Raw genomic sequence first — 16,708 nt, forward strand, 5'->3', positions numbered from 1 at the left:
CTGAACCTCAAGGTAAATGTTGTCAGTCTTGGATTTTTGTTTTTGTTTTTTTTACAGATGAAGGAAAATAGAAGTACAAAGAGGTAGAGTACCTTGCCTAAGGTTACACAGCTGATAAGTAGTGAGTCTGGAACTAGAATCTTTACTCCCTGACCCCGGTGCTCCTTTCATTACACAGTGTCAGTCCCCAGAGAAAGAGAAGTCACTGGGGGGAAAATAAGAGTGTAGGGCAGGGGAATGCCCAGCACCGAGGAGTGATTATTATTGGGCCTGGGGCAAATCATTTGACTGTAATTATGATGTTCCAAAACATGATGTTACTTGCTTGGCCTGGGGGTGTAGATATGTATGCTATTAAAAGAGGCCCCCAGGTGAATGTCATTAATTCTGAGCCATTCCATAGTCAGAAAGGTCTTCCTCTGAAGAATAATCTGGGAATTATAGGAAATTGCTAAGGCAGGGAGAAAATGAACCACAGCACTGGGACAGCTGTTACTCCAAGACAACCACATTTTTTTTTTTTTTTTGGAAGGGGAGTGGGGGTTAAGGCAATTGGGGTTAAGTGACTTGCCCAGGATCACACAGCTGGGAAGTGTTAATTACCTGAGGCCACATTTGAACTCAGGTTCTCCTGATTTCAGGGCCGGTGCTCTATCTACCACATCATCTAGCTGTCTTCAACCACTCTTCTCGGATGTATTCTTTCCTGGAGTTACAGCAGCCTTAATTGGTCTGCTGTCTATATAATCTTCCGACAGATATGGTTTACACTAGCCAGAGATTCCCTAGCTAATAATTATCACTTGGGCAAAAAGGCACCTGAACATTATCATTAGCAGGGGGAGAATCCACTTCTGAGGCAAGGATGAGTGTTCTGGGTAACAAGAAAACTTCAGTAAATACCAACTTGATTCAGAGATATTCAAAGGATATTCAAACCAGTGGCTGATGGGAAAAAGGTTGATATTTGTTACAAGAATTTTTTTTGATGTTTCTTAAGTGTTTTATTCCCATCACAGTTTAGCTTACACTATCTTAAAAATATTGTACAAAAGACATAATACAACAATTCCAAAGACAGTCTACTTTGCCAAGTGAATGCAATCTCACATGGTAAGTTATTGTCTCATCCTCTTACCAACTTTTTTCACTTTCCCATTTGTTTCGAAGGCAGCTATCTCCATCCAAAGGACTTCAACTTGTGCCAGTTGGACCTTATCAATTTGGGGAATTAGAAAAAGTTTTCCAGGAATATCACATTTGTGAGGGGGCTTTTGCATGTATGTTACTGTCTGTATCTTCCCCCAGTAAAACATGCTCAAGGATTCCTTCCTAGTAGCCATTGAAAAGGAATCTAAAACTATTGGTTTGAAGTCAATGACAAAGAATTTTGTTTTAAAGGGTCAAGAATTTCAAGGGAATTAATGAAAAATGCAAATGAAGGTGGCCTAGCTATAACATATCTAAAACTATATTATAAAGCAGCAGTCATTGAAATCATTTGTTACTGGCTAAGATATAGACTAGTTGATCAGTGGAATAGGTTAGGTTCAAAGGACAAAATAGTCAGTGACTACAGTAATCTAGTATTTGACAAACCCAAAGACCCCAGCTTTGGGGATAAGAACTCACTATTTAATAAAAATTGCTGGGAAAGTTGGAAACTCGTATGGCAGAAACTAGGCATTGACCCACACTTAACACCATACACCTATCTTGACTTTATCTTAGGTCAAAATGGGCTCATGATCTAGACATAAAGAAGGATATTATAAACAAATAAGAAAAAAAATAGTTTACTTTTCAGATCTGTGGAGGAGGAAGGAATCTGCGACCAAAGAAGAACTAGAGATCATTATTGACCACAAAATAGATAATTTTGATTATATTAAGTTAAAAAGTTTTTGTACAAACAAAACTGATGCAGGGAAGACTAAAAGGGAAGCAATAAATGGGGAAAACATTTTTACATCCAAAGGTTCTGATAACGGCCTCATTTCTAAAATATATAGAGAACTGACTCAAATGTATAAGAATTCAAGCCATTCTCCAATTGATAAATGGTCAAAGAATATGAATAGACAATTTTCAAATGAAGAAATTGAAACCATTTCTAGTTATATGAAAATGTACTCTAAATCACTATTGATCAGAGAAATGCAAATTAAGACAACTCTGAGGTATCACTACATACCTCACAGACTGGCTAAGATGACAGGAAAAGATTATTAGAATGTTGGAGGGGATGCAGGGAAAACTGGGATACTGATGCATTGTTGGTGGAATTGTGAATATATCCAGCCATTCTGGAGAGCAATTTGGAACTATGCTCAAAAAGTTATCAAACTGTGCATACCCTTTGATCCAGCAGTGCTACTCCTGGGCTTATATCCCAAAGAGATCTTAGAGAAGGGAAAGGCACTTGTATGTGCAAAAATGTTTATGGCAGCCCTTTTTGTAGTGACTAGAAACTGGAAACTAAGTGGATGCCCATCAATTGGAGAAAGGCTGAATAAATTGTGGTATATGAAGGTTATGGAATATTATTGTTCTGTAAGAAATGACTAGTAGGATGATTTCAGAGAGACGTGGAGAGCTTTTCAGGAACTGATGCTGAGTGAAATGAGTAGAACCAGGGGATCATTGTACACGGCAACAAGAAGATTATTACGATGATCAATTCTGATGGATGTGGCTCTCCATCACAATGAAATGATTCAGTCTAGTTCCAAAGATCTTGTGTTGAAGAGAGCCGTCTATACCCAGAGAGAGAGGACTGTGGGAACTGAGTGATGATCATAACATAGCATTTCCATGCTTTTTGTTGTTGTTTGCTAACATTTTATTTTCTCATTTCTTTTCCTTTTTGATTTGATTTTTTTTTTGTGCAGTAAGATAATTGTATACATATGTATGCACATATTTTTACCATGTTTAACATATATTGGTTTACTTGACATCTAGGGGAAGGGGAGGGAAGGGGGAAAACTGGACCAGGTTTTTGCAAGGGTTAGTGGTTGAAAAATTATCCATGCATATGTTTTGAAAGTTAAAAAAATATTTTGTAAGTTTTTAACTTTCCCCCCCAATGGGGGTGGAATAAAGAGAAAAATTAATGCTTATTAATTACATTAATTGGCTAAAAGCCTTCTAGTTATTTCAGATTGCTTCATTTACCAACTCCATAAGACTAAATATCTGCCATCTATCTCTAAAATATCTCTCCTATCCATTCCTTTCTCCTCTCATACTGGAACCACCTCAAACCAGGTTCTTGATACCTTTTGCCTGAATTGTTAAAATAGACTCCTATGGTCTCCCTGGTGTTTTCTCTTCTCTCCAATCTTCGGTTCTTCCTCTCTGTCCTTTCCCTCCATCTGTCTCTCTTTCAATTATCAAGTCAATTATTAATTTCTTCTCCCTCCTAAACCACTTCCCACATCTGCCATACATACATATACACACCCAGGTCACTGATGCTCTAGAATAGTGGGGGCCACTATTTGTTGATAAGAGACTTTCATTGTCTTTGCAATGTTGTCAAATAAATTGTTCTCACTTCACTTCACTCTGCATCAGTTCATACAAATCTATCCAGGTTTCTCTGAAATTATTCCTTTCATTTTTTTAATGCCACAAATATATCCCATTACCTTCATATACTCTAATTTGTCATCCATTCCACAAACCTTTTATTTTCCAATTTTTTTGCCACCATAAAAAGAACTGCTATAAATATTTCTATATGGGTCCTTTTCTTCTTTCTCTGATCATTTATAGGCCTAGTCGCACTAGTACTCTCCAATTCATTCTCTACAAAAAGGCCAGAATAATCTTCCTAATGATTTGACCATGTTCTTCATAAATGAAAAGCCTTCAATGGTTCCCTCTTATTCACAGGATGAAATACTCCTTCGTCTGGCATTCAAGGACTCCCATGGTATGGTACCAATCTACGTTTGTGGCATTACTGTATAATATGACCACTTCACAACACTTTGTTACAGTCAAAATACTGTTCCTCACTCCACCTGACCATTCTTTTCTTGCCACCTCCAGGAAACAACTACAAATGATGCCCTGTAACTGGATCACATCTCTACCTGTTGAAAGCTGTCTCTCAACTTTCAAAGCTCAAATCTTAATTCATCCCATTAAAAATATTAATATATATTATGGGTATTAGTATTATATATGGGTAGGAGTTGAAGATAAGTAGATACACACGATACTCTCAAGGAGGTTATAATCAAATGGTGGAAGGGACACATAAGGTGCATGAATAAAATTAGATAAATGCAAAATAGAGATCCAGACAAAATGTTATGAGGCATTTGAGGGGCTTTATGGGTAGGAAGGGGTGCATGGTGCTTGTGAGAATGGGACCATGCAGCTTAGGCATGGAGAACAGGAAGTAGGTAAAAGGCCCATTCCTAAATGGGGAAAAGTATAAGCAAATACCAAAAAGGCAGGAGGAGAAAGATGAAGTTTAGTCAGCATTAACTGAAATATCCTATACGAAACAAGGCTAGAACAGCTGAGTTGTGGCCAGATTGTAAAGACCCTTGAATGCTACAGTTGGACTTTTATGCTTTATTCAATAGACAATGAGGAATCATTGAAGATTTTAGAGACAAGTTATTGTGTCACGGATAGGGCAGGTTGGCCATCAGGAAGGTAAACTGAAGAGAAGTACAGAGGATTGACTGAAGAAGGTATAGAGCGGACACAGAAAAACCAGTTAGGAGGCTGTTTAATTAGAACAGGTACAAAAAGAGGTAAGATTTGAACCCAGGTCCTTTGACTTCAAAGTCAGCGCCCTTTCTATTGCCTCTCAATTCAGCAATTTAATTCAAAGATCATTAAGTGCTCTTCACATATTAAGTAATATGTGAAGTGCCATGTTAGATGTGAAAGTAAAAAAGTTAAAATGATTTGGTCCCTACCTTCAAAGAGCTTATAGTAGAATAAGAAAACATGTTGAGTATTCTCAGGTGTCAGAGAGAAGAGTTTTAAGTGTCAAGACTGGAAAACAGGCTTTGTAATGTGAGAGGGGGTGCTGAATTTAGGGAATGGCTTACCAATCCTGTTTGGCTAGAATGTAGAGTGGAAAAGGGAAATAATACCAAATGAGCCTGTAAAGGAAGTAGAATGGAAATAGACTGTAGAAGGTCTTAAACTAGTCTCAGGAGTCTAAATTTTATCCTAGCAGCAACAGGGAAATCAACTCAAAAAGTTTTGAGGAGGAAAGTGACAATGATTATTGATCCTGTGCCTTAGGAAGGGATTTGGCAGCCATATAGGATTAATCAGAAGGAAGATACTGAAAGTGAAGATGTGAATTATCAGGATATTATAATAGTCTAGGAGTAAGAGGACAAGTGGACCTGAATTAGGGTAGTATCCAGAGGTGCAGAGAGAAGGAATGGAGGTGAGAGATATTTTTGGGAAAATTATAGGTAAGACAGTAAGTGGGGAGATTAAAAACAGGAAAGAAGCAGAGATAACTATAAAGTATCTAACTTAGGAAAGTGAAAAGATGGCAATGACTTTAATAAAACTGGGAAGTTTGAGAACAGACAAGTTTGGGGAGGAGAGAAGAAAATTTTACTTTGGATATTCTGAGATTCAGATACGAAACAAGTTCTGTAGGCAGTTACCAGTAGTGTAGGACTAGAGTTCAGGGTAGAGATATTATTAGGTACCAACAATACTAACATTGTTCTAAGCATTTCATAAATATTATCTCATTTGATATTCACAACAAATTTGGGAGGCAATTGTTAACATCATCCCCATTTTACAAGTGAAGAAACTGAGGCAAACAGGTTAAATGATTTTCCAGTATCACAAAGTAAGAGTCTGAGATTTGATCTCAAGTCTTTACAACTCCTGGCTTAATACTACATCCATGTTATCCACTGAATGAAAATGGATTGTTATTGTCATCTGTATAGAGATGACAGCTGAGCCCACAGAAGCTGATGAGGGGAGGGAGGGAGGGATGGAGAGAGAGAGAGAGGGAAAGAGAGGGGGGGGAAGAGAGGGGGAGAGAGAGGGAGAAGGAGAGGGAGAGGGAGAGAGAATGAGAGAATGCAGAAAAAGCAAGATCTCTGGATGGAGCCTTAGGGAATACTTTAAGGGGATGAGATATAAAGAAGCCAAGGGGAGGTTAGAGAAATATAAGACAAGGCAGAAGAAGGCATCCAAAGGGTTGCTGAAAAGATCAAAGGCTGCAAGGAGTTAAATTAAAATAAGGATTAAGAGAAGACTTATTAGGTTTGTTGGTTAAATCATTTTTTCAGTTGTGTCCAACTCTTCAAGATCCCATTTTCTTGGCAGAGATTAGAGTGATTTATCATTTCCTTCCCTAGAGGCCATTATATGAATGGGGAAACTGAAGCAAAGAGAGACATAATTTTCCAAGATCACACAGTATTTGAGGCCATACGTGAACTCAGAAATATACGTCTTTCTGACTTCCAATCCAGCGCTCTATTCTCTATGCTAGCTGCCAAAAACATTAATATCTAAATATCTATTATTTGGGGGCAAAAGGGAACCATAGGTATTGATGTGAAGAGTGACAGTCCAATCCTGCTTAAGAAAAATTACTTTGGCAGCTGGAAAGACAAGAAAGAGTGATAGAGAGAATAATTAATTAGGAGACAATTGCAATAGACTTATGTATTGCCCAATTTGTAAATGGTAGGTGTGGGGACTTTTGCTCATCTGAGTTTGATGTGTGGCTTCTGTACTCCTTTACAACTCTGACATTCTATGACTGCCCTTTTGTCAGTGATCTTTCCAATATATCACTCTAAGACTAACGGCAGAGATTAAACAGAGATAGCTAGCTGGCTGCCTCGGGATGTTGGGATGCCTTGTCCGTCCTCCCCATCTCCTAGCATACAGAAACATGCATGCAAGTGCCCCCCGACACACACAAATATACGTGCTGTAAACCCTCCAGCCAATATTCACATCATCAGGAATCCCCGTTTTACCTGACCCCCTCACCCATCACATACAAACTGGCCACTCTCTCCCCTCAGCTTGAGATGCCCCCTGCTACAAGCCTAAAAAATACCTCCCTAGCTCACACCCTGAGCTCTCCCCTTACTCCCCACTTTCTTCACATACAAACCTCAATTCTAGTCTAAAACACACACATCAGTAGGAATCTCCTCCCACATCTATCTGACAGACACTTTGGACTCCTCTCTCTTCCTCTTCAGATCTCAGCCTCCTTCTCCCTCTATCCACTTTTATGATCTAGATGACGCATTTAAAGCTGTAGGGGAACTTCAAGGCCATCACCCTCTCATTTTACAGATCAGTCAGTCAATAAGGTTTCCCTTCACCTGAGGCAATTGCCCAGGGTCACACAGCCAGGAGGTGTGAAGTGTCTGAGAGCTGGTGCTCTATCGCTCGCTGCCCCACCTCGCTGCCCCAATAAGTATTTTTAAGTGTTTACAGTGTACCCCACATTATACAAAGAAGGAAAAACTGATGCCAAGAGATGGTTAAGTGTCATGGTTAATAAGTGGCTGAGGTGGGACTTGAACTAGGTCTTCCTGACTCCTGAGTCCAGTAGGCTTTTCATTATGCTGCCTCTTGGTTATTCAAGACAAGTACAGGCAGAGGAGTTCCATGTCAGAGGCAGCACAATTATTGGAAATCAATTTTCCAAGTAATGGAGGAGGAGAAAATGCCCAAAGTTGAGAAAATAACTTGGACCTTATCATTGCCAAATAGGAATAATTACAAAATTATCAGTACCTTCTGAGGGATATGGCAGCTAGGTGCCTTAGAATCACGAAGACTCATCTTCATGTGTTCAAATCTAGACTCAGAGACTTACTTGCTGTGTGATCCTGGACAAGTCACTAAATCCTGTCTGCCTCAGTTTCTCATCTGTAAAATGAACTGAGATTTAAGTGGCAAACTGCTCTAGAGTCTTTGCCAAGAGAACCCATCACAAGAGTCAGACATGACTGAAATGATTAAATAGCACCAACAAGGAGGTAGTATATAGCTACTTTTTCCTATCTACACAAACTTTATGAGAATAGTCTAGTAAACCCCATAGAAGAGGAGAATATACGGCAAGAAGATAGGAGAAGAGCATAGGCCGACTTCTGCAAATGACCTTCAATAGCAGATCATATCCTCACAGTTACACAAACAACTAAATGGTATTGATAAGATAAGCCCTCACATGCTTGTTTGTTGATTTTTTAAAAGAGCATTTGACTAGTTAGGTCAGGGGTAAAAACCAGCCTTGGCTCAAAGGCTGCACAAAAACAGGTGGTGGACTGGATTTGCCTAAAAGAAGTTTGATGGCCTGTGGGCTAGAGCAAAAATGCCAGCCAAAACACTCCCCTCCAATCGGTGCAACAATGCATATTGTCAAAATCAAATCCTTGAAAGATCCAATACCGTTCAATGATGTGTTTGGGAAGTACAAAATGGAGACACATGCTCAGCCAGGATGTTTGCTGGCGTCATAAAGGATACCTAGCATAGCGTCTCAATGAAAGGATTCTTTATATGGAATGTTGTTCTCTGATATTTCTGCTTGCAGAAAGCACTGATTACATAAATTACATACAACTCTGGAACATTACAAAGCCTCCAAAAGAAGACCCACAATCACTCAAAAAAGATCAGTCCAGAGGAAAAAATAAATGGGTGAAGAATGCATACTGTCCAGACTATGATGCGGGGGTCACCAGAGAGATCAATGAACTGGTCCGTAAGCACATATATATTAAACCTGTGTAAGGGGACAATGAGCTAGGGCCAAAACATGTATTAGGAAGGTAAATATTTGTTGGAAAAATGAAAGGTCACTGTATACATAGCCCTTCTTAGTTCCAAGGGGAAAAAAGGAGGAAGAAAGCATATTGATTGATGAGCTAGATTACAGGAATTATTGTAGAATGATCAAGAAACCCAGAGAGTAATATCAGAAAAGATCTTTTGTGCAGGCAAGAGCTTCACAAGGCAATGGCCAGGATTTAAGCATTGGAAGAGTGATCTTACCAGAAAAGTCAGAATTAACTCAGGTAAACAGGGCCTGAGAAAATGAATTTTAGATTAGAAATGCTTAACCCAAGTCCATGTAATCTGAGATTTCAAAGATTCCCCTGTGAATGGCAGGGAGGGGGGGATTATATCTTTGCACTCCTCTCTTATTGAAATATAACATTTCCTTCGGTTCTGCACATATATATTGTACCTAGGATATACTATAAGATATGTAATATGTATGGGAATGCCTGCCATCTAGGGGAAGGGGTGGAGGGAAGGAAAAACTCGGAACAGAAGGGAGTACAAGGGATAATGTTGTAAAAAAAAAAAAAAAAATTACCTATGCATATGTACTATCAAAGAAAATGTTATAATTATAAAAATTAATAAAATAAAAAAAAGAAATATAACATTTCCTTTAATTATGTATGTAGGCAATAAATAGTGCATTATTAGTCTTCATCCGACTACTAAAGGAGTCCATGATACCAAAACCCTTGGATAAAGGACAACTTAAACAATATGCCTCAATAAACTCTAAATGGATCCATCACCTCAATTATAGGAAGACTGGATGAATAGAAAAGGACATATCATTAACCACTATGGATCAGAGAAGAGACCACAAGTAAACAAGGCATGGAGAAAATCACAGGAGATAAAATGGACAATTCTGATTACATAAAATTGAAAGGCTTTTGTACAAACAAAATCAAGGAAGCTAAAATTAGGAGGAAAAAGTTAAAAGGGGAGAGCAAATCCTTATAGGAAATTCCACTAATAACAAAATCTGCTATCATATAATACACACACACACACACACACACACACACACACACACACGGAATCAATCCAAACATATAAGAACAAAAGCCATTCCCCAATACATACATTATCAAAAAATATGAACAGGCAATTCTAAAACAAACTACGAACAATTATAAAAGAAGAAAAACAAATCAAAACAATTCTGAAGTTCTACCTTGAAAATGACAAAAAGTAAAACAGGTGTTGGAGATGATGTGGGAAAACAAGTACACTAATGTACTGCTGATAAAATTGTGTCCTGGTCCAATCATATCTATTTAATGTATGCATTTAGAGTTTATCAAGGCATGGAAATTAATTTAAAACTATATATCTCTTCCCTCTCGCCAGATTTGATGCAGTAAAAGAAGATATAGATAGGTACAGGTTATCCCAAAAAGATAAGGCAAGAATCCATATGCACAAAAATATTCACAATTGCATATATTGTTGTAGCAAAGAACTAAAAATTTTAGAACTGTCCCTCAACTGACTCCACAAGCAAATTATTGTATATTGCTGTAATGGAATATTGTCAGACTTTAAGAAATGAAGAAAGGGATAAAATCAGAGAAACCTGGGAAGATTTGTATGGATACAAAATGAGACGAGCAGTACCAGAAGAACAATTTATATAATGACTACAACTAAAACAACTTCAAAATACTTAAGAACTCTGATCAATGTAATTACCAATCAGGACACCAGAGAAGTGATAATGAACATGCTTCTCCCCTCCAGGCTTAAGGACTCAGACTTGATGGACTCAAGATGCAAAAGGAGGCATACAATTTTAGACATGGCCAATATTTGGGTTTATTTTGCTTGCAAACTTTTTTCAGTTTTTTTTTTTTTTTTGGGGGGGGTACCACAAGGGAAGAAAATTTTAAAAGAGAGAGGGTATTGCTTTGTTATGCCAGAGGTAAGCAAATCAATGGATCCTTTGAAAACGAGATCAAAGGACAGCACCAACAAGCAGGATAGCAGTGGAATTAACATAATGATTTTAGTATTTACTTTGGAAAAGTTATACACAATGAAAATAGCTGTGTGTTAAATACAATTCCTTTTTCTGTTTGCAAATGGAAATGTTCAGGTCTGTCAAGCACAAAGCCAAAAATAAAAGATTTAATTCTCAAAAGAAGAGATGGTGGTCTAAGTAGAAAACAGGTCAGAAAAGGTGGCTGAATGGACCAGTTTCCCATTGTTACAGAAATAATTCAATGGTAGGGAAATAAGGTGAATAATACCAAGTTGTTAAAAAATAATAATAATAAAATAAATAAAAAAAGAATCCCACACAATCCATCTTCTTTCTAGTATTTCTCAGGTGTTCCTGAATATGATAAGGGAGAGAGATCTAAGAAAACACTATCAATTGGGCCAATTCTGCCTTAGGCTTTAAAACCCCAGGACCCCGTCTCTCTAGACTAGTAATCTGCATGCCACAAAGTCTTTTGTAATCTCCTCTTTCTGGTTCAGAAATTCCTTTCCCTGCCAGCTCTCTGCAGATCTGGCACAAGGTGGGGGGTGGGAGAGTAAGTGGAGGAAAAGAAGAGGACAACAGCTTTAACACTGTGACAGCTCCTCGGAAATCACGGGAGAGAGTTTAACCGAGCTCTGATAGTCAACCTGTAGACACAAACGGATTAAGTACTTCCTGAAACTGCTGGGCAAGAAGCCACGGAAGGTCCTCAGGATTAACACCGAAAACCTGACATAGAAACCTCAACCAAGAACTTATTTAATTCCCTGTGGGCAGAAAGTAGACTCGCCCCCTTCCTTTCCATTTCTGCTTCTCTAGCTCCTTATCCAAGTTCCGATTAACTCATTATGATACTACCGAATAGATACACTTACACACACATATATTAGGTATTGTGATTATTATTGCCCTTCAAAACCAACCAGAGCTTTGAAACTTACTTTCCAGTGTTCCTTCCTGAAACTAATTCATGCTACCATCAGTATCTGACAACCCTAAATAGACTGTTTCCCACACCAGTTCCACCTAACCCTAGCATTTTGGTTCTGTGAAATTTTCAATATGAGTATATTTTTTTATCTAAAATACTTGACATGAAATTACATGACATGCAGCAATTTCAGTCTGAAATCTCCTATTTTGCTTAAATTTTACCCAACTCCATCCCTCCCTTGCTACTTTGAGAGTATTCCACCTCTCCAGACCCACTAAATCAGAAGTTATGGTTCACCAAATTTTTCAAGCTTCATTATTCCAAGAGCAGATTACATCAGCTGATTAGTTTGATTGGGAGCTGCCTAACTGTGATAGTCTTACCTGCTAGCCCGGTTTGTGTTATTAACAAGGGCCCCCTGGAGATAGATCTTAGCCCCAAAGAATGAATCCTTGCTGGGAGAATTTCAAGCACTGTAGTTAAAGCAGTGGGGGAGGTATTCTTAGGAAGGTGTTCTCTCAGTACATAATGAGACACTTTTCCTCTCAAATCCCAGAAGCAACTGATGCTACTTACACCCAAGCATTAGCCGGGAAAATAAACCTTGAAGCTCTTCTCCTTTGCTCCAGCTTTTTTTCCTTTAGAATTCAGGTCAAAATGGTCTCTTTCCACCAAAACCCATCGACAATTTTACTGAGCATGTACATTCCAAGGATCTAATTTTATGCCTTCCATGCAATTACTCTGTTGACTCTTCATGGCCTTGTGGAGCCCCTGAGTTCTAGAAGGTGAGGCTACTGAAGTACTAGCTTTGTCAGTTCTTATATGAAAGTGGAAAGGGTTTAGAGGATGGGCCCAGTGACAATCCATGCACATAATTTTTAATTCAAGCTAGCTAAGTTCATGGAGGCAGGTAATAGGATCAAATGGTTTCAGAGATGGAAGGGACTTCAAAGATCATCTAATTCAACTTTCATTTTGCACATGAAGATACTGAATCCCAAAAAGGTTACTTAAATTAATTAGTTATCCATTAGGTGGATAATTTCAATTGCAATAAATTAAAAAGGATTTTGTACAAATAAATGTAGCCAACATCACAAGGAAAGCAGAAAATTGGGGAAGGTTATTTTATAGACAGTTTCTCAGATAAAGGTTGCATATCTCAAATATATAAATCTAAAAGAATACAGGTCATTCTTAAATTGAAAAATAGTCAAAGGATATGAATAGGCAGTTTTCCAATGAAGAGATCAAAACAATTTATAATAAAATGTAAATTTTTTAAAAACCTTCAAGTATTTCATTTTATATTGGCTAAAATAATTGAAGGGAAAAGTGACAAATGTTGCAGGAGATATAAAAAAACCAGACACTAATTCATTGTTGGTAAAATTGTGAACTGATCCAACCATTTTGGAGAACAAGGTGGAATTATACTCAAAGAGTTATTAAACCACCTGTACTTCTTGACTTAGCAGTACTACTACTTGGTTTATTTCTAAAGATGATTAGGGAAAAAGAAAAGAATCTATATGTTCTGAAATTTTACAGTTAGCTCTCTCTGTAGTGACAAAAAACTAGAAGTTGCAGAAATGTCCAACAACTGGGTATTAGCTAAAAAAAAAAAAAATGTGATTTATGATTCTGATGGAATACCACTTGTGCTCTAAGAAATGATGAGCTCAATGATCTTAGAAAAACACTAAAAGATTTGCATGAAATAACAAAGAGCACAATGAACAAAACCAAAAGAATATTTTATATAGTAATAGCAGTACGGTTTTAAGAACAGCTTTGAATGAATAAGTTATTTTGACTATTATGAACACCCTCAGTAACTATAAGGAACATCTGAAGACAGACACTATCTGCATCTAGAAAAAGAAGTAATAAATAGAAGAATCTATAGAATAATTTTACATATATATGTGTGTGTGTGTGTAGATATGTATCTATTGGTGTCTAATGGTGGCCATCTCTAGGACAGTGTAGGGAGGAGAGAAGAAAAAAGATGGAAAAAAATTTACACGAGAACTTTGTTGTCTGTTTGAAAGAATAGCAAGTTGTACACTGTAGATCTGCACTTTCGTATACAATTTTGTCTTTTTAAAATGTATGCTATGTTGTGGAAATGCTTGAATTAAAAATGAAATGAATGAATTAAAAATAAAATAAATTAGGGAAAAACCATCTAATCCAACTTTTATTTCATACATGAAGAAATGAGTCCCTGAGAAATTAAAGAGTCTGAGAATAAATTCAGTCATTTAAGTACAAATCTAGTATTAGGGAACCACTCAGTCATCAGAACAAGGTGGTTAATTTCCTGGCCACACCAAATCATGAAGCTAATATCAGATTAAAGGTTGAATCTGATTTTGCAACTTTCAGCTTGGGCCAGTGGATAAAGCACTTATAAGGATGAAATCATTTATCTTTCTCTAGTCTTCAAAATGTACAAATCTTATGTGTATTCTACTAAACCCACTTATGTTTACTATAGGTACACTCATGAACATTTCATTTAGCTTCCCTACTATCAGATGCTATATGGTTTGCAAAGCATTTTATAGCTATTATCTCATTTGATTTGATCCTCATTACAACCTCAGGAGATGGGTGCTATTTTTCAGATAGATAACTGAAGAGAAATTAAGGGGAGAAATCACATAGTCCTTGACCTAACTTGTTCATTGCTTCCAAGCCCTACAAAGTCACTGTGATGAAAGGTAAGACTGAAAAAGCTGATAGAGATGGGAATGTAACACAATAAAAAAAACAACAATTGGATTTATGGTCAAGAGACTTGGCTCCTCGTCTTAGGTGTTTCATGAACTTCTCCCGTTTAGCCCTCCAGTTTCTTTTTCTGTAAAAGTATGGTCTTTGAGGTCCAATTCAAGTTCTAATGTGTGAGATGGGTATTGGGAATCTGGAATTGTTGGTGACTACTGTTGTTCTTTTTGGAACTCAAAAAAGGACTTGACCATGAAGCTCATAAAAAGTTCCCAAGCAAGGGTGAGGAACAATTAAAGGAAGAAAGGTTAAAAAAAATATTAGGAACCCCACAGTCAAAACAAGAGTAAAGACTCCACATAATCAACGAAGATTTCTCATCCTTTTTTGTTACAATCTCGGGAATACTTAAGATGACACAAAGCCTGGAAAACACCATCCACTGACTACAGTTTTGTTTGGTATCTTTGATCTTTTGGACTAGAAAGACACATAACTGTTCCTGTCCCTAGAATAATGTGTGTATCACAGAACTGCAGACTCTCAGGACTTTATGAGACCTCAGAGATCATCTAGTCCAGCCACATTTGAACAGGAATCCCCCTGAATAACAGGACCATGTGATTTTACCGGTCAAAAAACTGACAGGTCAGCACCTTCTCTGCATGTTTGGTTTTAGAGAGTTTCCTAGGACACTTATAGGTGAAGTGACTTGCCCAAACAGCTTCCCACATCAAGCTAATAATTGATAGTTATATGGCATTTTAAGGTATATATTTTGCATGGATTATTTGTTTTGGGAAACTGAGTCTGGATTGAAAGGGACCTTTAGAAGGACTGAGTTTACCCATACCTTAATGGAAATCCTTTCAACTGCACAAATACACCCCAACTGACCATCTAGCTTTGCCTTGATTAACTAATAATTCTAGCTAACAGTTATAGAGTGCTTACTACGGGCCAGGAACTATACTAAGCCCTTTACAATGATTACCTCTGATCTCCATAACAACCTTGAGAGGGAGGTACTATTTTCACCCACATTTACAGATGAGGAAAATGAGGCACATAGATTAGTTGTCCAAGGTCACACAGCTCTTAAATGTCTTAAATTCAGGTCCTCTTATATTCTATCTACTGTCTCCTTAAAGACCTCCACTGTTGGAAATTTTCTAATGACTGTTAGACTGTTAAACCTACCCAGTTTTCAGAAAACTGACTGCTAATTAACTTTTCCTGGCCATCAGGCCTTCTTTATATAACTTCTACCCATTATTCCCAGATTAGCTCTCTGGGACAAGCCGAAACAATCATCTGATCCGGCTTTCATAGGAACAGCCTTCCACTTTCAAGACAACTTTTCTGGGCCCCATTTCCTCTCCAACTAATATCGCTAGTTTCTTCTACCTAAATCTCCTGTAGCTTAATCTTGGTGAGAAGAGAGTGGAGGGACTTAAAAGGCACATCTCTCAGCTGGTTCTAATGATGTTACCCCTCACGCCTATAACAGCCTCCAACCTTCCTAGAACATCTGCTCTCCCTCAAGCTCACCTTCTGTTTGGTGCTGAGAGGCTGCGGCTTCAACTTCTCATCCTTGCTCTTGGAAATCCTCAGGAACTGTTTCAGGTCCCCCTAAGGGAGAAACAGAGACAGTAAGAGAGATACCAGGACTTCTTCAACCCCCGAATGATAGATTCTCTCAAATTAGAGAACCAAGTATGTACCAGACATCTACCAGCTCTGGTTAGAACACAGAAATGATCTGAAAGTCCCTGGGGGAAAACCCAGTACCAATATAGATATAGATATAGAAAAGGAGAGGGGCTGGACCGATGATGTTACTGCAATAGGAAGTTCCTGATGAGGTCCTTTCATCAGGAGCTCTCGCTACAATGCAGGTTAGTTCCTTCTCTGAATCTTGGAGCTGTAAAGAGCTGCTCACAGCAGCAGTATCAAACTCAAATAGGAAAGAAGGGCCACAAGAAGGATCCTTGCGCTAGTGTATATTGACTTAGAAAACCACATAGTAACATCATCTACATTTTATTGTACTTTCTCTTATTTTGTTGACTATTTCCCACTTTACATTTTAATATGGTTCTGGCCTGATGAGAGTTCTGGTCCAGAATCCTGAGTGGTTGTGTTACTTGCCTAAAGTCATACAGCCTGTGGCAGGGGGCAAGACTTAAATCATGGCCCTAAAGCAAATT

General features: G+C 37.9%; 1 protein-coding gene across 1 annotated transcript in view; it reads right to left on the reverse strand.

Moving 5' to 3' along the window:
- Positions 1–16,708, reverse strand: part of PTK7 (protein tyrosine kinase 7 (inactive)) — a 90,892-nt gene that overhangs the window by 8,645 nt on the left and 65,539 nt on the right. Inside the window, exon 17 of the mRNA XM_074310847.1 lies at positions 16,050–16,130. Within this exon, the coding sequence (XP_074166948.1) occupies positions 16,050–16,130 (81 nt within the window). The remainder of the gene's footprint in view (positions 1–16,049; positions 16,131–16,708) is intronic.

The sequence above is a fragment of the Sminthopsis crassicaudata genome, chromosome 4, assembly GCF_048593235.1.
Source record: "Sminthopsis crassicaudata isolate SCR6 chromosome 4, ASM4859323v1, whole genome shotgun sequence".
NCBI classification, from domain to species: Eukaryota; Metazoa; Chordata; class Mammalia; order Dasyuromorphia; family Dasyuridae; genus Sminthopsis; species Sminthopsis crassicaudata.